The sequence below is a fragment of the Pholis gunnellus genome, assembly GCF_910591455.1.
Source record: "Pholis gunnellus genome assembly, chromosome: 20".
Classification (NCBI taxonomy): Eukaryota; Metazoa; Chordata; class Actinopteri; order Perciformes; family Pholidae; genus Pholis; species Pholis gunnellus.
The window spans coordinates 21,143,912-21,164,718 of record NC_136547.1 but is presented as its reverse complement, the minus strand read 5'-3'; the positions used below and the strand labels follow the sequence as shown (position 1 = coordinate 21,164,718).

The 20,807-nt window shown below is 46.9% G+C and overlaps 1 protein-coding gene across 2 annotated transcripts in view; it reads right to left on the bottom strand.

Annotated features, from left to right (window-relative positions):
- The window catches only part of LOC306712254 (histone-lysine N-methyltransferase 2C-like), a 59,124-nt gene that overhangs the window by 34,914 nt on the left and 3,403 nt on the right, over window positions 1-20,807 (bottom strand). For both annotated transcript variants that reach the window (XM_079181441.1, XM_079181442.1), the window contains exons 3-27: window positions 20,041-20,120; window positions 17,652-18,222; window positions 16,413-16,592; window positions 16,214-16,236; window positions 15,155-15,348; window positions 14,923-15,073; window positions 14,372-14,543; window positions 13,660-13,774; window positions 13,415-13,578; window positions 7,139-11,766; window positions 6,914-7,042; window positions 5,798-6,666; window positions 5,403-5,504; window positions 5,197-5,313; window positions 4,939-5,055; window positions 4,742-4,843; window positions 4,516-4,620; window positions 2,790-2,971; window positions 2,540-2,704; window positions 2,305-2,414; window positions 2,070-2,132; window positions 1,823-1,925; window positions 1,632-1,723; window positions 1,426-1,545; window positions 1,224-1,325 (exon numbers count right to left, since the gene is read on the bottom strand). In XM_079181441.1, coding sequence (XP_079037567.1) covers window positions 1,224-1,325; window positions 1,426-1,545; window positions 1,632-1,723; window positions 1,823-1,925; window positions 2,070-2,132; window positions 2,305-2,414; window positions 2,540-2,704; window positions 2,790-2,971; window positions 4,516-4,620; window positions 4,742-4,843; window positions 4,939-5,055; window positions 5,197-5,313; window positions 5,403-5,504; window positions 5,798-6,666; window positions 6,914-7,042; window positions 7,139-11,766; window positions 13,415-13,578; window positions 13,660-13,774; window positions 14,372-14,543; window positions 14,923-15,073; window positions 15,155-15,348; window positions 16,214-16,236; window positions 16,413-16,592; window positions 17,652-18,222; window positions 20,041-20,120 — 8,756 coding nt within the window. The remainder of the gene's footprint in view (window positions 1-1,223; window positions 1,326-1,425; window positions 1,546-1,631; window positions 1,724-1,822; window positions 1,926-2,069; window positions 2,133-2,304; window positions 2,415-2,539; window positions 2,705-2,789; window positions 2,972-4,515; window positions 4,621-4,741; window positions 4,844-4,938; window positions 5,056-5,196; window positions 5,314-5,402; window positions 5,505-5,797; window positions 6,667-6,913; window positions 7,043-7,138; window positions 11,767-13,414; window positions 13,579-13,659; window positions 13,775-14,371; window positions 14,544-14,922; window positions 15,074-15,154; window positions 15,349-16,213; window positions 16,237-16,412; window positions 16,593-17,651; window positions 18,223-20,040; window positions 20,121-20,807) is intronic.

Genomic DNA, 20,807 nt, shown 5'->3' with positions numbered 1-20,807 from the left:
GTAGTAACTTAGTAGTAGTAACTTAGTTAGTAGTAACTTAGTAGTAACTTAGTTAGTAGTAACTTAGTAGTGGTAACTTAGTTAGTAGTAACTTAGTTAGTAGTAACTTAGTTAGTAGTAACTTAGTAGTGGTAACTTAGTAGTAACTTAGTTAGTAGTAACCTAGTAGTAACTTAGTTAGTAGTAACTTAGTAGTAGTAACTTAGTAGTAGTAACTTAGTAGTAGTAACTTAGTTAGTAGTAACTTAGTAGTAGTAACTTAGTTAGTAGTAACTTAGTAGTAGTAACTTAGTAGTAGTAACTAACTAAGTTACTACTAACTAAGTTACCACTACTAAGTTACTACTTAGTTAGTAGTAACTTAGTAGTGGTAACGTAGTTAGTAGTAACTTAGTAGTAACTTAGTTAGTAGTAACTTAGTAGTGGTAACTTAGTAGTAACTTAGTTAGTAGTAACCTAGTAGTAACTTAGTAGTAACTTAGTAGTAGTAACTTAGTAGTAGTAACTTAGTAGTAGTAACTTAGTAGTAGTAATTAGTAGTAACTTAGTTAGTAGTAACTTAGTTAGTAGTAACTTAGTAGTAACTTAGTTAGTAGTAACTTAGTAGTAGTAACTTAGTTAGTAGTAACTTAGTAGTAGTAACTTAGTTAGTAACTTAGTAGTAACTTAGTTAGTAGTAACTTAGTAGTAGTAACTTAGTTAGTAGTAGTAACTTAGTTAGTAACTTAGTAGTAACTTAGTTAGTAGTAACTTAGTAGTAGTAACTTAGTTAGTAACTTAGTAGTAACTTAGTAGTAGTAACTTAGTTAGTAGTAACTTAGTAGTAGTAACTTAGTAGTAGTAACTTAGTAGTAGTAACTTAGTAGTAGTAACTTAGTTAGTAGTAACTTAGTAGTAGTAACTTAGTTAGTAGTAACTTAGTTAGTAGTAACTTAGTAGTAACTTAGTTAGTAGTAACTTAGTAGTAGTAACTTAGTTAGTAACTTAGTAGTAACTTAGTTAGTAACTTAGTTAGTAGTAACTTAGTAGTAGTAACTTAGTTAGTAGTAACTTAGTAGTAGTAACTTAGTAGTAACTTAGTAGTAGTAACTTAGTTAGTAGTAACTTAGTAGTAGTAACTTAGTAGTAGTAACTTAGTTAGTAGTGACTTAGTTAGTAGGGAGTTAGCTAGTAGTAGTTAGTTAAACTACTAAATGTAACCGTGAGGGGGGTCAGTAGTTCACCTTCATCTCCAGGAATCCTCTCTGTCGAATCATTTCTGCTCAGTTTGATTCTGCTCGGACCGGCTTTCCCTCCACGCTGACGCACCATGAACCCACCAATACCTGAGACACAGACAGGTGGGAGGGAGACAGGTGGATCATGTGACAGAACTCTACAGCCTGACTTTTCCATGGTGATTAGGCTCCCTTCCTAACTCCTCACCTGGTCTGTAGGGTTTCCTCTTCCTCTTGCATTCGGTAACCTCAGACTCCTTTGTGACATCATCGTGGGCGTGGTCTCTCTCAGGACTGGAGTCAGATTTCATCTCACATTCGAAGTCACCTGAAGAAACAGAGGTTTATATCAGTGAGAGTGAGTGAGTGAGAGAGAGAGTGAGTGTGTGTGTCAGTGTGAGTGTGTCCTCTAACCTCTGCTAGGGTCCTTAAAGGGCTCAGGTGTAGTTTGCATCACAGACACACTGTTCTGGTTGATGATCCGCAGCTTCAGTTTAGGTTTACACCTGCAGGAAGTAGACAGGAAACAGCTGATCAGTCTGATGACCCGTCACAGCTCCTCTCTGTAGCGTTATGCTACATGATGCTACTTTATGCTAGCTCACCTGCGGTAGCTGCGCGGTGATGTCAGAGGCTCCACCAGAGACTGCAGGTGAGAGAGACCCGACTCTGTCAGACAGACTCCGTCCTGAGTGTACGTCTTCACTTCTGCACACAAACACATTATTATTGTTGTTTCATAAACGTATTAATGAAAGAATGAATGCACTCTCTATTCTAGTTGTAAAACACACATTCATATTATTGATGTACATATAAATGTTTCAGTTCATGTTAGGGAGTCACACTGACCTGGTTCTCGGATCCTAGAGATGATCTGAGCCATGAAAGGGGTCTCCAACCGGTCTGAGCTCCCTGAGACACACAGACACACACAGACACACACCAGTGTTACCATCTGGTCCAACTTTTAGAACAAAACTAAGAGCAGTAAATTTAACGGGTAAAGCTCGGTGACGTCGTGACTTCACATCAGTATGACGGTGTTTGTTAGCTGTTAGCCGTTAGCTACTGGGTGCGTTTGTACCGTGGCAGCTGCGGCTGTGTGTTTGGCACAGCTGGCAGTCGAAGCCTTCGTCAGCAAAAGCCTCCACCTCATCTTCAGTGTTCAAGCCCTGACACACAGCGTGGACCCACCTGTACACACACACACACACACACACAGTTATTTACTGTTTAAATATCAAACACATTCAGATGCTTTGTTTCAACTCCATTCTACTGTGTTAGTGTGTGTGTCAGTGTGAGTGTGTGTGTGTTACCTGTCACACTGCTGACACTGCAGTATCAGCTCATCTTGTGTGTAATGTCTCTGGCAGAGAGGACAGCGGTTCAGACTGGCACACGGTCCACAGCGACTGTAGTTATTCTGCCAATCACAGTGCAGCCCGGGGGAGGCGGAGCCACACCTTACACACCACACACACCTGAGGACACACACACTGTTAGAGAGGAGGACACACACACACACACACAGTCAGAGAGAACACACACACACACACAGTGACCCACCACTTGCACTTCCAGGCCCCCTTAGGAACCGTCTGAAGGGGCGGGTCCAGGCAGTAGGTGTGGTAGCTGATGTCACAGTCGTCACATAGCAACAGTCTCCCGGGGTCGCTGGCCTCTCCACACGTCTCACACACTGTACACTCCAGACAGCGCCACCCTTTGGTCAGCACCACCCGCGTGATCTATAGACAGGACATCATGACATGTTGATCTACAGACACAGCAGAGAGCATAGAGAGCATAGAGATCTACAGAAAGGAAGATCACACATCTATAGATCTATAGATATATCTATAGATCTATATATATAGATAGCTCTATAGATATAGATATCTATATCTATATCTAGAGATATATATCTAGAGATATATCTATAGATGTGTGAGATATATATATCTAGATATATATATATATCTAGATATATATATCTAGATATATATATCTAGATATATATAGATATATATCTAGAGATGTGTGATACATATCTCTCTCTAGATATATCTAGAGATATATATCTATAGATATATATATCTAGAGATGTGTGATATATATCTCTCTCTAGATATATCTAGAGATATATCTCTAGATATATATCTAGAGATGTGTGATATATATCTCTCTCTAGATATATATCTATAGAGATATATATCTATAGATATATATCTATAGATATATATATCTAGAGATGTGTGATACATATCTCTCTCTAGATATATCTAGAGATATATATATCTAGAGATGTGTGATATATATCTCTCTCTAGATATATCTAGAGATATATCTCTAGATATATATCTAGAGATGTGTGATATATATCTCTCTCTAGATATATATCTAGATATATATCTATAGATATATATATCTAGAGATGTGTGATACATATCTCTCTCTAGATATATCTCTATAGAGATATATCTAGAGAGAGATATAGGACCAGAAATTGCTCATTTGTAATTTGTGATTTTGGGCTATACAAAAATAAATTGAATTGAAAATAGTAACGCCGTGTTCACACCAAACGCGATGAACGCGGCGAATCACGTTAATCACGCTGGACGCGCCGGAGAGGGGGCGTGGCTTATTGCCCTGAAAGCCGTTCAACTGTCCGCCATCAACTGTGGAAAACATCTCCTCTATTTCTGCTCAGGGCGAGTTGTGGAAGTCCAGATATCACGGGAACTAAACGCCGTCATGTCTGGTTCATAACATAGTCCGGAGGAGCTCCTGGACTCATGTCTGTTTACTAAATAAACAGATTTTAAAGTCATCTAGACGTAAATACGACAGTGTGTATTCATTGTTTGTACCATATGGTTTACACACACACACACACAGTCCGGTCTCTACTGATATGAGGGATCGTAGCTCTGGGTAAACTTATTTATTTCCTGATTCAGCAACAGGAAGTCAGTGACGACAGGAGAAACAGCTCAACGCTGATTGGCTATCGCGCCACAGCATCACGCCATTCTTTCTCAGAAGTTGAAAAATTTCAACTCGTGCGTTTGGGGCGATTCGGCGTTTGATGCAAATTTGCGCCAATCGCGCCGCGCCATCGCAAATTCGCGTCACTCCAGTCTCATCGCGTCTGTGCAGACTTTGTACATGTACATCTAGATCTATACATCATGTCTCTGTGTTCAACGGTCCATTAAGAAAACTCATGTTTTAATACACAGACTGAGGGTGTGTGTGTGTGTGTGTGTGTGTGTGAGCGTGCACTGACCTTGACGTTCACACAGTACGGATGGTAACACTGTCCACACTGAGAACAGGCCAACAGTCTTCCTTCAGCTCCCTGACCGAAGCTCCCACACACCACACACATGTCCTGTACACACACACACACACACACACACACACACACACACGATGAGAGGAAACACATGTTAATGCTGAAACTGTGGTATTGATGATTGAGTGTTTTTCAAAGAGTCTGGAGAGAGACGGACCTGTCTGAGGGTGAAGTGGTCCGAGGTGGAGAACATCACCACAGTGTTGTGCATCGAGTTCTCCTCTTCCTCCTTTGGCTGGAACGGCTCCACATACACACACTGACACACACACACATACACAATCAATGTCCTTCATCTGTGTGTGTGTGTGTGTGTATATGTGTGTGTGTGTGTGTGTGTGTGTGTGTTCTTACTCCCGGTGACACAGTCAGACAGTCCTGAGTCTTCAGTCGACTCCTTCCTCTTCCTCCTCTTCCTCCTCCTAGACCTCCTCTGGATCTCCTCCTCCCTGGAAACCCTGAACCACGACCCTGAGGGGGGGGGGGGGGGGCAATAAAGTTATTATTCTTTAGTGTGTAATAACTGATCACTGTGGTCAATAGTACTCGTTATTAATAATACTGTTCATATTAATAATCATCTTTAGTAACCACGGAGATCAGAGTCTTTACCACTTTCATGCTCCAGAGGGGGGGGTCTGGTGGGCGGGGCTTAAAGCTGTCCTCTCCTATGGAATCCTGGGAGGACGAGGGGGGGCTGAGCGCCCGACGACTCCTCCACCATGAGCCCTGTGGGGGGGGGGGGGGGGGGGGGGGGGTTAACACATTAACATAAAGTCAACAGAAACACAACAACATCAATAACAAACCTCACAGACCTGTCTGACTCGGGCTCTGCCCGGAGAGAACTTCCTCTTAGAGATCGCTGGTTTACCCATTCCTATCTTAGGAGTGAGGGGGAGCACAGTGATGGGAGGAGCCTGAGGAGACAACAGAAGGAGGAGGAGTCAGTCAAAGGGAGGAGACAAGGAGACGAAAACAGAGGAGACGTTACTAGGAGATTACAAGGAGGAGAAGTTAATAGGAGACCAAAACAAGGAGAAGATCTGGGAGGATCTGTGGAGACGCTTCAGAAGAGTAACGTTAACGACATCATCAGAACTATATATATATATATATGTGTATATATATATATATATATATATATATATATATGTATATATTAGTGCTGGGCACGTTAACGCGTTAGTTCGTGTTCTTTTGTCACATTTACCTTTGAAACGGGTGACGACTCCCTGGCAGGGGGGGAGTACCGGAGAGGAGTGGAGGGGGGGGAGAGAGGAGGCGGAGTTACAGGAGATCTGGCGGGAGAGGTCTCGGGGGAGGCCTCGGTGGAGAAGGGAGACTGTCTCAGACGAATGGAGAGGTCGTCTGAAGGTCGGGAGGAGCAGGGAGGAGGTCTGAGAGCCCGAGAACGGGAAAAAGGAGGAGGGCTAAAGGAGGAGAGATGTAGGAGGGAGGGAGGAGGAGACGAGGAGGTCATCAGGGCCATCACCTCAATGTCTAAGTCCAGTTCCAGCACAGGGCTCACAGACTCCTCCTCCTCCTCCTCCTCCTCCTCCTCCTCCTCATCCGATTGGTCCTCCTGTTCGGCGCTCTCTCGCTCCATCCTACCAGTCGCATCCTTTCCTTGTTCCTTCTCTTCTGCATCCTGCTTCTCCCTCATTGGCTGTTGCCCAGCAACTTCTTCGGAAGTGGCAACGTCTGTAGCTATTGGCTCCTCCTCCCTTCCTGAAGGCTCAGCATGTGATTGGTGCTCATCTTTGGCGAGTTCAAACGGACTCTGTGATTGGCTGTCATCATCCGCTGATGTCACATGACAGAAAAGCGAGTTGTCCTCTAGCCCCGCCTCCTCCACCAGGGCTTCACTCTGATAGGTAGACTCCTCCTCCAGAGGAAGGGAGGGAGGAGTCAGGGCATGAGGGGGGCAGGAGGGGAGTAAGGCCGATCTGTGGGGGGGGGCCTCCAGAGAGCCAGCTCTAGGAGGGGAGGAGAGGGGTAAGGCAGAGTGTGGTGTGGAGAGAGGAGGGATGGGAGGAGGAGGGAGGAGGTCTTCATTCAGGACCGATCCCAGCTGGACTCCTGCAGAGAGACGGAGGAACAGTTCAGCGCCAACATGTGATGTTCACAGCAAATACTAGTGTATATATATATTATTATTATTATTATTATTATATGATGATGCACAAAACAGCAGCGTCCTGACATTGTTGAATCATAAATGGAGGAATCTGTATAATAAACCTCCTTTATGACGGTCTATCATTTTAAAGTGACACATTCTACATTGAACAACGTTATTTTGAGTGTTGACCGATCCAAACCCGACCTGAAGGGGGACAGTGTGAGCCGCTATGCTGATCCTCCTCCTCATGGTCTAGTTCTCCTCCATCCTCTGGACTCTGGTGAGGCTCCTCTTCTTCAGTGTTCTTCTCCTGCTCCTCCTCCTCGCCGACGTCTAGAGGAAGAGTAGAAAAAACAAATAAGTTCTAAAAACATCTGAAGTCTGCACTAATGGTTTTATTTCTAAAGCACACGTCTCTCTGATACTCACCCACAGGGACTGAAGACTCCCTCTCTGTGGTGTGTTGCTGGGGGCTGGAAACAGAGGGGCCTCCAAAACCAGGACCAGCATCAGGCTGCACTGGCCTAGTAAGACCAGGACTAAGGCTGGTTTCAGACTGCCGATGGGTAGCAAGAACAGGACTAACTAAATGGGGGCCAGGGCTAGTCTCACACCACAGAGGGCTACCTGGTCCAGGACTGGGACTAGCCTCTGGGTGCACAGGGCTGGTAGGATTAGGGCCACAAACCAGACTAGAAACTGGATTACTGTGCACAGAGCTAGCTAGTGGAGCACAAGGAGAGCGTGTCTGAGGAGGGCTAGGCATCGCAGTGTCATCCTGAGTGGAAGCAGCATCAACAGGGGATGCTGGTCTTCGAAACAAGGGGCTTCCTTCAGCAGTGTTTTGTTGGCTTTTAACTGCAGACCTGCAGGGGGTAGGGAGAGGACTAGCTGGGGACTGGCTCAGACTAGCCTGGTTGGGACTAACAGCAGATGAGTCATCGGGTAGGGAACTGGCAGGTGTATGGCTCATCTGAATAATACTGTCTGTGGGTTCAACAAGACCAGAATCAAGCTGAACCACTCTGGGAACAACAGAGCTTTGTTTGAAACAACTGGCCACCATGTCCACATCAAGACCTGAACTAGTCAAAGAGGGGCTCAGCGGTGCCACAGTCAGGCCAGAACTGGTTCCAGTGTCGGGAGCTTGGCTGTAATGGGGGCTACGATACCTTGCCTGAGCTGGACTGTGAGGTGGACTAACACACGATACAGTAGCATGTGCAGGGCTGCTGGATGTCGTGCTAGCTAATGAGGAAGTCCAACTTTGGATTGGGCCAGAGTGGGCACCACTACAGGTGGTTTGTATGTGAACAGGACCAGTTTGACCAGCAGGACTAGACCTCAGGGGACTGTGGCTGACATTAACATCAGTAATGGTAGAACTGTGGCTCACAGAACTACCAGCTGGGCTAAAATCAGTTGCCCTACAGTGTGGAGGACTAAAGCTAGTATGCAGGAGGCTTGTCTGTACTGGAGGACTCTGAGAAGAAAGAGAAGGACTGCAGGTAGTTTGGACATGGGAAGGATTTGACTGACCAGGATGTTTGGGACTTTGGCTTGTCCGAGTCTGTGCGAGCTCTGAAGAGCTACAAACAAAGGGACCAGTTCTCTCTTGAACATGTGTGGAGTCCATTAGACTGTACGCACTGTTAGCATGAGTAGGGCTAGTATGAACTCTGCTGTCCGGAGAACAGTTAGGATGGCCGGGACTAGTTTCTGACTGAATGAAATGCTTGATGTGGTCGACATCTTCTATCTCCATATCCTGACATGAGATGAGGTGGATGGATGTAGCCAGTACTGCTGAGGGGCTAGCTGGTTGTGTTGAGGGGATCGTCTCTGGAGTCTCCACTGGTGTGGGAATAGCACAGGCCTGATTGGAACTGATGGGGCTTGGAGGCGTTTGACTGGTCTGTTTGGGGCTAGCACTAGCTGAGCTATTTTGGAACGGTATGGGGCTGGCTTTACCTTCTGTACAGCGTGATGGGCTGTCATGAGCACAAGCTGGCAAAGTTAGGCTACTGTGTTCCATTGAAGGGCTTTCTGGTGTGGGCACAGCAGAACCAAGATGGGGGCTAGAATGGGCAGAGCTAAGCATGCTACTCTGGTTTGTGAGTTTGCCATCTGTGCCGTGGACAACAGGAGGCATTATGGATAGGTCAGAGGTGGGGCTACTTTCCAGTGTTTGGCAATCAAGGTTAGGACTCAGCTGAATTGGACTATGCTCCAAGGATTTCAGCTCTGTGGTACTGGTTTTGGTGCATTCCTTTGTGATTTTTGACTGTGTGGCAAGCTTAACAGGAAGAAGGCTACGATGTAAAGGCTTGAAAGGCATCGTAGAGTTGGCCTGTACTGGGCTAGCAGGCATTGACAGACTACACTGTGTGGCTCTGAGTGGGGATGGTGATGGGCTACATGGAGCTGAAATGGGCCTCATTGAGGCGTGTCTTCTTGCTGTCTGAGTAGACCTACAGCAGACTGGTAAGAGGTCCTGGTCCAGTGTACAAAAGTCCCATGCAGGCCCACGTTGCAGCCCAGCAGGGCTGGTTGATCCAGGGCTCTCCCTGTCCAGTGTACATCCAGCAGCGTGTGTGGGACTCTGTGGAGGTGATGTGTCAACCTGTGGAGGACTATGCAGTCTTTGTGGGGGACTGTGCTGAGACTGTGTGGTGATCATGTCAGTAGGACTACATGGTCTATCGCACTGTGTCTGTGTAAGCCCTGCCTGACACGGAGGGCTGTGCGGAGAATGTGCAAGGCTACAAGATATGGGACTACCTTGCATTGGACGCTGAGAGTCTGTGGCCAAACGCTGATCCTCTGTGGAATTCTGGGTAGGTCTAAAAAATGTGTCACTTAGCTGACAAGGACTATGCAGAGCCTGCAAGCAAGTCACAAGGGCAGGGCTTTGTTGAAGCTCTGCTGGATTAACTTGAGACAGGTTGTGGTGTTCCAGGAGCTCTGTAGGATCAAGGTGAGGAGATGGAAGACCTCTCTGGGTCTTTACATGATCAAGGTGAGATTGTGAAGGACTTTCCTGGAGCTCTGCAAGGTCGGGGTGAGAGGGCAGTAGACTTTGCTGAAGCTTTTGTCGATTAGAGTGAGGACGAATTTGTTTTAGCTCTGTGGGTTCAGAGGGAGACGGTGCAGGACTCTGGTGGAGCTCTGTGGGTTCAGAGGGAGATGGTGCAGGACTCTGGTGGAGCTCTGTGTGTTCAGGAGGAGATGGTGCAGGACTCTGGTGGAGCTCTGTGGGTTCAGGAGGAGATGGTGCAGGACTCTGGTGGAGCTCTGTGGGTTCAGGAGGAGATGGTGCAGGACTCTGGTGGAGCTCTGTGGGTTCAGAGGGAGATGGTGCAGGACTCTGGTGGACCTCTGTGGGTTCAGAGGGAGATGGTGCAGGACTCTGGTGGACCTCTGTGGGTTCAGAGGGAGATGGTGCAGGACTCTGGTGGAGCTCTGTGGGTTCAGGAGGAGATGGTGCAGGACTCTGGTGGAGCTCTGTGGGTCCAGGAGGAGATGGTGCAGGACTCTGGTGGAGCTCTGTGGGTCCAGAGGGAGATGGTGCAGGACTCTGGTGGAGCTCTGTGGGTCCAGAGGGAGATGGTGCAGGACTCTGGTGGAGCTCTGTGGGTCCAGAGGGAGATGGTGCAGGACTCTGGTGGAGCTCTGTGGGTCCAGGAGGAGATGGTGCAGGACTCTGGTGGGGCTCTGTGGGTTCAGAGGGAGATGGTGCAGGACTCTGGTGGAGCTCTGTGGGTCCAGAGGGAGATGGTGCAGGACTCTGGTGGAGCTCTGTGGGTCCAGGAGGAGATGGTGCAGGACTCTGGTGGAGCTCTGTGGGTTCAGAGGGAGATGGTGCAGGACTCTGGTGGACCTCTGTGGGTCCAGAGGGAGATGGTGCAGGACTCTGGTGGAGCTCTGTGGGTCCAGGAGGAGATGGTGCAGGACTCTGGTGGACCTCTGTGGGTTCAGAGGGAGATGGTGCAGGACTCTGGTGGACCTCTGTGGGTTCAGAGGGAGATGGTGCAGGACTCTGGTGGACCTCTGTGGGTTCAGAGGGAGATGGTGCAGGACTCTGGTGGAGCTCTGTGGGTTCAGGAGGAGATGGTGCAGGACTCTGGTGGGGCTCTGTGGGTTCAGAGGGAGATGGTGCAGGACTCTGGTGGAGCTCTGTGGGTTCAGGAGGAGATGGTGCAGGACTCTGGTGGGGCTCTGTGGGTTCAGAGGGAGATGGTGCAGGACTCTGTTGGAGCTCTGTGGGTCCAGAGGGAGATGGTGCAGGACTGTGGTGGGGCTCTGTGGGTTCAGGAGGAGATGGTGCAGGACTCTGGTGGGGCTCTGTGGGTTCAGGAGGAGATGGTGCAGGACTCTGGTGGGGCTCTGTGGGTTCAGGAGGAGATGGTGCAGGACTCTGGTGGAGCTCTGTGGGTTCAGAGGGAGATGGTGCAGGACTCTGGTGGAGCTCTGTGGGTCCAGGAGGAGATGGTGCAGGACTCTGGTGGGGCTCTGTGGGTTCAGAGGGAGATGGTGCAGGACTCTGGTGGGGCTCTGTGGGTTCAGAGGGAGATGGTGCAGGACTCTGGTGGAGCTCTGTGGGTCCAGGAGGAGATGGTGCAGGACTCTGGTGGAGCTCTGTGGGTTCAGAGGGAGATGGTGCAGGACTCTGGTGGGGCTCTGTGGGTTCAGAGGGAGATGGTGCAGGACTGTGGTGGAGCTCTGTGGGTCCAGGGTGGGATGGTGTAAGACTTTGCTGCGATGGTGTACAAAGGATTTTGGTCGGACTCTGTGGTGGGTCTAATGTCGTGAGCTGGACTGGGTTATGAAAGGTAAGACTGATGGGCAGAGCTTCTGTGTGAGTTGGAATTGGTGGATGGGTAATATTAATAGGTGATGCCTCTGTGGGACTGAGGGGCGGGGCCAGATTAGGACTGAATGGGACTGGAGGGTGTGGGTTTGGTGCTTCTTCTTGAGGCCTGCAGGCGGTGCAGATGTAATCTTCAGACTGCGCCCTGCCCTCCCCAGCCTGGATGATACACTCTGTATGGACACACCTGTAACCCAACACAAATATTTAAATGTGTATGTTTGTTGAATCTTAAATCATTCTCAAAGAAAGTTCCACATGACTTTCGCTGTGTGCTGCAGAAGACTTTTTGAGAGTATTTAGCAACTCCAAGGACAACAAATTGAAACAGAAACATGCATCAATTGAAAAGATTGATGTTGATACATTTTCAGCGGGACTATGGATCGTCACATGGTGGCAAGTGGATCGGAACGCGGCGGCTACCGACCGGATCGTCACGCGTCGGTTACCGTCGGTAACCGGATCGGCACGCGTCGGTTACTGTCGGTTGCCGGATCGTCACGCGTCGGTTACCGGATCGGCACGCGTCGGTTACCGGATCGGCACGCGTCGGTTACCGGATCGGCACGCGTCGGTTATTGGATCGGCACGCGTCGGTTATTGGATCGGCACGCGCCGGAACGCGCCGGTTACCGACCGGACCCCTCAGTGTGGAGTGAAGCTGTGCATCAGTGAGACTCTGTGGGTTTGTGTGGGTTTTTGTTCATCTTCATCACAGAGAAAAGATGCTCACACAGGTATGTGCTTCCCAACATGCAGAGAATTTGAGCAGCATGTAGGCGGAGTTGAGGCATCGTTTCGAGGATGAAGCTTGGAAACTGTGCAGCGCCCTCAGAGTCATACTTGGCCTTGAGTGTCATCACACTGGAGGTCTATCAGCTCCATTTGGAAGTGCACGGGTGCTCTTTCCACGTGAAATGCAAACGGATTGCTGAGCAGTTCAAATTTAAATTCCTGAGCTGCAAAGTTGGCAAATCGCAGAGTGAACTCTGAGCCGAGTGCGCCAAGTTTATCAGCAAAATGCGCAGTCGTGAACACAGCGGAGGGGACACGGTTTGGAAACACGGACAGTGACAGTCTCCCACAGGCACAGCTTGGCTTGGAAAGCTCTCACTGCATCATGTATGTCTGTGATCACACGTCCCCGTCCCTGAAGCTGGAGGTTTAGCGCAGTGAGATGCTTCGTTATGTCGCGCAGTAAGGCCAGCTCACATCGCCACTCTTCGTCCCGGAGCTCTGTGGTGTTGCGGGCCAGTTATGATAAACGTGTGATATTTTCTCGTGGGCCGGATATAATTGTACCGAGGGCCGCTGACAATTTAATGACCAGTCTCTCAATGTGTTGATCCTTACGAGGCTTTTCATCTGGGTTATGTTTTCCAGGGTTCAGTTCTGAGTCTGCATTTTTCCTTTTCAAATATTTCTCCATCGCTGTTCGTCTCGTCATCTCAACCTCTCCCGCGTCATTTCATTCTACCGTCCTGAATTAACACGTCATTATTGCGCTCCCTACTGCCCCCCACTGGCATGGAAGAGTATTATTACTTAGCCAGACACTATGTTGCAGCTCAGACGCTCAACAATGGCAAAGTGTTTGCAGAAACTAAATAATATTTTTTTGGACTGATTAAGTGATTTTTCCCACAGCACACCTGACGATCGGAACGCGTCGGAACGTGTCGACTACTACTGGATCGGAACGTGTGTAGAGTCCGGTATTCGTCAAAAGAAGCATCTCGTAATCATTACTGATAAATGATTTGAATGAACTGGATATGTTTTTTAGGCTGCTGACAGTAAACAGGAAGTTTAACTTTGTGTTGAGTTCGTACCTGTAGCAGCAGGAACAGGTCACATAGTCCTGTGGTGTGCAGAGGTCGGGGGCGTGGTCACAGAACGGGCAGGGCAGGGCCAGGTCACATGACTCGCACAGAAACGGGTGATTGGCCCACTGGCCTGATGACCTCACATCACAGAGACGGCAGATTCTGCAGTTCTGGAGGAGAGAGAAGTTTAAATATATAAAACAAGTATGTCTTAAGGTCAAAGTTTGTATTTGACGATGTGTTTATCTCACCTTGCATCTCCAGCCGGGGCTCTGAGTGAGATCCAGAGGAGGTGTGAGACAGTGTGCGTGGTAGGCTTTATCACAGCGCTCACACACCAGCAACACACCGTCATCCCCTCGCACCCTAACACACACACACACACACACACACACACACACACACACACACACACACACACACACACACACACACACACACACACACACACACACACACACACACACACACACACACACACACAGTTTTGGGGTTAGTGCACATCAGACAAAACACTCGTCACCTTCGTTCTTCTGTCACTTTAAGCAGTACAACAGAAAAATGAAAGGTCACGTGAGGTCAAGCAGCTTTTAATCCTGCTGCTCTGTGTTTGTGGACAACAACAACAACAACTATTGTAAACAAACTGTCTCTGGTTCTTCAGCTGCCTTTACTCTTGTGTGGACCAATCTACAAGTGTGTGTGTGTGTGTGTCAGTGTGTGTGTGTGTCAGTGTGTGTGTGCGTCTGTGTACGTACGTACGTGTGTGTGTGTGTGTGTCTCTGCGTGTGTGTGTGTCAGTGTGTGTGTGTGTACGTACGTGTGTGTGTGTCTCTGCGTGTGTGTGTCAGTGTGTGTGTGCGTCTGTGTGTGTGTGTGTGTCAGTGTGTGTGTGTGTGTCAGTGTGTGTGTGCGTCTGTGTACGTACGTGTGTGTGTGTGTGTGTGTCTCTGCGTGTGTTACCTGCAGCTCTGACACACTCGACACTGAGGACACTGCCAGCCGGCCCGGCACAGGGGGGAAGGGGCCAGAGGGGGGTCCAGGCAGCTGCCATGGTAACAGTTCCCACAGCAACAACACATCAACAGACCGCTGATGTCATCACCACTCGAACACAACACACACTGTGATGTCACTGGACACACATCGAGGAATAAATACACAAAACATGAAAAAAGTCCTGTTTCCTGTTGTCTGAATAACAATATAAAACCTGAACATCTGGACCACTGATGAAGAAGTGTGTGTGTGTACCTGAGTGTGTGTGTGTCTTTTACACAGTGTGTGTGTGTACCTGAGTGTGTGTGTGTCTTTTACACAGTGTGTGTGTGTACCTGAGTGTGTGTCTTGTACACAGTGTGTGTGTACCTGAGTGTGTGTGTCTTGTACACAGTGTGTGTGTACCTGATTGTGTGCGTCTTGTACACAGTGTGTGTGTACCTGAGTGTGTGTGTGTCTTGTACAGTGTGTGTGTGTACCTGAGTGTGTGTCTTGTACACAGTGTGTGTGTGTACCTGATTGTGTGTGTCTTTTACACAGTGTGTGTCTGTGGGTCCAGTCGTGATGAACTCCAGCAGCAGAAGCACAGGGGAAGTGGAAGCTCCGCCCACAGCTTGTCTCCTGGCAACGCAGCGACGCTCCGAGCCGACGGCAGAACGTACACACCTGGAGACAGGTGAGAGGGGGCGGAGCTTAGCGAGTCTGCATACAGTGTGTGCCGTTATTGGTCAGGTAACACAAACCCACCTGTGTGCTTCCCGAGTCGATGGCTTTGTCCACGTAGAGCAGCGATTGGCCCTCGCCTCGACACACCCCCTCTGACCAGGCGGCACACTGCAGGTGAGCACAGCACTGACCTGTGGGGTCGAACAGTGATTGGACGTTGATGTCATGTGGGAGGCCAACGGGTCCCAGCTGCTCCACAAACTCTGAGGAAGACTCTGAAACACACACAGTGACACGGTAATCAATAGATCTGATCAGACTGAAGGAAAGCCACCGGTTCTAGAGTCACCGGTTCTAGGGTGACCGGTTCTAGGGTGACCGGTTCTAGAGTGACCGGTTCTAGGGTGACCGGTTCTAGGGTCACCGGTTCTAGAGTCACCGGTTCTAGAGTCACCGGTTCTAGGGTGACCGGTTCTAGGGTGACCGGTTCTAGGGTGACCGGTTCTAGAGTCACCGGTTCTAGGGTCACCGGTTCTAGGGTCACCGGTTCTAGGGTCACCGGTTCTAGAGTGACCGGTTCTAGAGTCACCGGTTCTAGAGTGACCGGTTCTAGAGTCACCGGTTCTAGAGTGACCGGTTCTAGGGTCACCGGTTCTAGAGTCACCGGTTCTAGGGTCACCGGTTCTAGAGTCACCGGTTCTAGGGTCACCGGTTCTAGGGTCACCGGTTCTAGGGTCACCGGTTCTAGGGTCACCGGTTCTAGGGTGACCGGTTCTAGGGTCACCGGTTCTAGAGTCACCGGTTCTAGAGTGACCGGTTCTAGGGTGACCGGTTCTAGGGTCACCGGTTCTAGGGTGACCGGTTCTAGAGTGACCGGTTCTAGGGTCACCGGTTCTAGAGTGACCGGTTCTAGAGTCACCGGTTCTAGAGTGACCGGTTCTAGGGTCACCGGTTCTAGAGTGACCGGTTCTAGAGTCACCGGTTCTAGAGTGACCGGTTCTAGGGTCACCGGTTCTAGGGTCACCGGTTCTAGGGTCACCGGTTCTAGAGTCACCGGTTCTAGAGTCACCGGTTCTAGAGTGACCGGTTCTAGAGTGACCGGTTCTAGGGTACTGTAGTCTGAATATAGAGAGTACTCACCACACTGTTCTGGACTGCTGCACCTACACACACACACCCCCCCGCCCCACACCCACCCACACACACACACACACACACACACACACACACACACAGTTAATTGATTGTAATTAAACTTTTTTGGAACTTAACGGCTCTTCTTATTGGGTGGTTTCACTATTATTTTGATAGGGGATAAACAGGAAGTGGGGAGACTCACGTGGGCGGGGCCTGGTCACCACGGTAGCAGTGGTCGTGACAGTCGTTGTCCCGGTCGGAGGAGGTGCGTCGGCTGAGGATGTGCAGCGGGATGTAACCGGGCGTCGGACCAAAAACCACCAGGGGGCCCTGACCCAGAGGAGGGTCTTCACCACGGTAACAAAAGGCACACTGCTTCAGTCTGAAGGATCAATAATCAATGAAAGAGGTTCAAACATCTGGGAGCAGAGCGTTAGATGTGTTGTTCCACTTCCTGTCTCCACTAAGTGGTGCTAGAGAACACACACGCTTTATGTTGCTCAATATCACGCGTAGATAACGCTGTGACTGTGTGACCATTGACTGGAGTTACATCTCCACTGGACTTGATCCACGCCACGGCGACGCCGTTCCAAACGTAAAGCTTTTGATACATTTTCATCACAAAGGCCTTTAGATTGTTCTGACCACATTTGAAGAGGATCTAATAAATTCCCACGGCGGAGTTTGTTGTGTAGTGCAGCGCCTGGAAATGACCAAAAATGCAGTGAAAATTCACTCAAAATTCAGAATGGCCGACTTCCTGTTGGGTTTAGAGCACCGCCCCCAGAGACTTTTTCTAAAGTCTGCATGTGACACATGAGCCTAACAGATGGTAGGCACACGGCACATCTATGAGAAACATACTGCGAGGGCTGGTAGGGGGCGCTATCGAGCCAACTTCCCATTCTGAAGCATTGAATCACATCAGATAAGTATGTTTCGGACTTTAAATGTGTGCGACGTGTTTGGTTCTGTATCGAGCGTTTTTAATCCCTCAAAAGCGCCTTCAGTCGCCACGGCAACGGCGTTCCACAAAAGGTCCAAAGCTTTGTGGCTTTATTTCTTACGTTTGTGTGGAACTAATTTGATGTGGATCTGATTTACTTATTAACAGAAGCAAGCAAAGTATAGAGACCTATAAAGTAGCACCACCTGTTCCCACTAGGTGGCGCTATAACTATTATTCTAAATAGTCATGTAGATGTCTTCAGGGTCAGGATGTCATGAGACATGTGGAGCAGATCAAAGAATGTACGGCCGAGTTACAACTACTTCCTGTTTCATGGCGACTGATACAAAGTTCTATAACTTTTTGATCTTTTGACTTTTTACTGACATCAAACTGACCAAATATGAAATCGGGTGAAATCTCCAGGAGGAGTTTGTTAAAGTACGGAGCCTTGAAATTGTTAAAGAAGATGAGACCTCTCTCTCTCACCGTTTTTTGGTGTGTCCCAGACTCAGAGTGGGCGATCCCCCAGAGTCCTCTGACAGCTGGAACAAAGGGGACAGCGAGTCCTCGTCCACCAGTGGGGGGGAGACCGGAGGACTGGCCCTGCCCACGTCTGCCTCCAGAGGATCAGGATCAGGAGCAGGAGCAGGTCTGGGTCTGTCCTCCAGAGGATCAGGATCAGGATCAGGTCTGGGTCTGTCCTCCTCCAGAGGATCAGGATCAGGATCAGGTCTGGGTCTGTCCTCCTCCAGAGGAGCAGGTCTGGTTTGGTGCTCCTCCAGAGGGTCAGGAGCAAGTCTGGGTCTGTCGACTGGAGGTTCTTCCCCAGGAATGGAAGCTGGTCCTGGGATGGAGGTGGGTAGCGGGGCAGCAGGACTGGTTCTGTCCTCCTCATTAGCACTGGGAACTGGTTCTGGGCTGGACTCTGGGACTGTGGGGTTAGGATGAGGGGGGTCCGGGTCAGGTTCCTGGCTTGGTTCAGGGTCTGGTTCAGGGTTTGTGTTGGATTTTCTCCTGGAGGTGGACCGACGTCGTCCTGTTGTCTTCTCCTTCACCTCTGAGGACACCAAACAAACGACAACATAAGAACATAAGAGATCCACTGGGTTCAGGTCTGGAGGTCAACAACGCACAAGTTACATTATTCAACATGTTATCCAAGACAGGAGCTGAAATTGTCCTTCTGTGAAGATCCACGTAAATGTCTACAAGGAGAGGGGGATTGTGGCTAATTGCAGGTCACATCTCCAATGTCAACATGTTCGTTGATCCAAAGTTTTCTCTATGTTTTCTGTCACAGTGATCGCCTTTTTCATGGTGTTCTATTTCACAGTGTTCTATTTCACGTTCTTTTTAATGTTGTTCTTTCACATTGTTCTTTTTAATGTTGTTCTTTCACGTTGTTCTTTTTAATGTTGTTCTTTCACATTGTTCTTTTTAATGTTGTTCTTTCACATTGTTCTTTTTAATGTTGTTCTTTCACGTTGTTCTTTTTAATGTTGTTCTTTCACATTGTTCTTTTTAATGTTGTTCTTTCACATTGTTCTTTTTAATGTTGTTCTTTCATGTTGTTCTTTTTAATGTTGTTCTTTCACGTCGTTCTTTTTAATGTTGTTCTTTCACGTCGTTCCTTTTAATGTTGTTCTTTCATGTTGTTCTTTTTAATGTTGTTCTTTCACATTGTTCTTTTTAATGTTGTTCTTTTTAATGTTGTTCTTTCACGTCGTTCTTTTTAATATTGTTCTTTCACGTTGTTCTTTTTAATGTTGTTCTTTCACGTTGTTCTTTTTAATGTTGTTCTTTTTAATGTTGTTCTTTCACGTTGTTCTTTTTAATGTTGTTCTTTCACATTGTTCTTTTTAATGTTGTTCTTTCACATTGTTCTTTTTAATGTTGTTCTTTCACATTGTTCTTTTTAATGTTGTTCTTTCACATTGTTCTTTTTAATGTTGTTCTTTCACGTTGTTCTTTTTAATGTTGTTCTTTCACGTCGTTCTTTTTAATGTTGTTCTTTCACGTTGTTCTTTTTAATGTTGTTCTTTCACATTGTTCTTTTTAATGTTGTTCTTTCACATTGTTCTTTTTAATGTTGTTCTTTCACGTTGTTCTTTTTAATGTTGTTCTTTCACGTCGTTCTTTTTAATGTTGTTCTTTTTAATGTTGTTCTTTCACGTTGTTCTTTTTAATGTTGTTCTTTCACATTGTTCTTTTTAATGTTGTTCTTTCAGATTGTTCTTTTTAATGTTGTTCTTTCACATTGTTCTTTTTAATGTTGTTCTTTCACGTTGTTCTTTTTAATGTTGTTCTTTCACGTTGTTCTTTTTAATGTTGTTCTTTCACATTGTTCTTTTTAATGTTGTTCTTTCAGATTGTTCTTTTTAATGTTGTTCTTTCACATTGTTCTTTTTAATGTTGTTCTTTCACATTGTTCTTTTTAATGTTGTTCTTTCACGTTGTTCTATAACGTTCTTTTTCAGTGTTCTTTTTAATGTCTTATAACATTATTTTTCACAGTGTTCTTTTTAATGTTTTATAACATTGTTCTTTTTCACCGTGTTCTTTTTCAACGTGTTCTTTTGCGTCATTATTTTTTCACCGTGTTCTTTTTATTGTTGTTCTTTCACATTTGTTTCACAGATGTCAATGTTTGTTTAAAACTGGTCTCTGTTTTAAAGTGACGCTGCTTCAGACGCATGTTAAAGGCTGAATCTGTTCAAGTATAAAAGAAAGCAGACGTTTCACAGCAACATCTGTGTACATTGGCTCATGTGCAGTCCAGAGGAGCAGAAATCCAGCTTGATGGAATGTTATCAATTTTTTGATAAAAACGAACAGGACAATGAAACAGAGACATGAACATCAGCTGTAAACACACCTGTCTTCTGGGGGGGTTTCTTCTCCTTGGCGTCCATGTTCTCTTCATCTTCTACCTGGGCTTGGCCTCGACTCCGTCCCCTGTACACAAAAACACAGGTATGTAGTACTTCTGATTACATCACTGTTTCATATTAATGCAGCTGGAGAATACAATCAGTGTCATTTTAAATACTTTATAAATGTAATAATTAGGCTATATTCAACTTAATAAAACATTGTGGTATATTAGTTGATTTATTTTTTATTTAAATAATCAGAATCTGCAAAGGAGCCTAACTAGTAATTAATATTGTGAAATAAAGGAAGTTAAAGTACTTATTGCTCTATGATATGTAGTGGATTAAAAGTATAAAGTTACATCAAATGGAAATACTTCAGTAAAGTACTTGTACCGTAACATTTTACTTAAGTACAGTACTTGAGAAGCCTAAATTTACCTTGTGAATTTAGAATTGTTAAAAGAACAGAGTCCATCTTAATGTAGCTCTCAAAGTTCACCAGATTGATGCATTTAACTTTAAATGTAAAACATTTTGTTCTGGACCGTGGACCCCCCCCAGAGGGTATGAGGTCCAGCCCCCCCAGTCTCACTAAGTTATTATTGGTACACCAGGAGAGCAGTTCATCACCACAGTGAAAAAGTACTTCTTCAAAGGTTAAACACAAACAAATATGGATTGAAGCAGAATATTTTGTTGAGTAAAAGATTAAATCTATTTGTTTTTAATAATGTTGACTTTTGGAGTTATTGATAACGTTTGGATG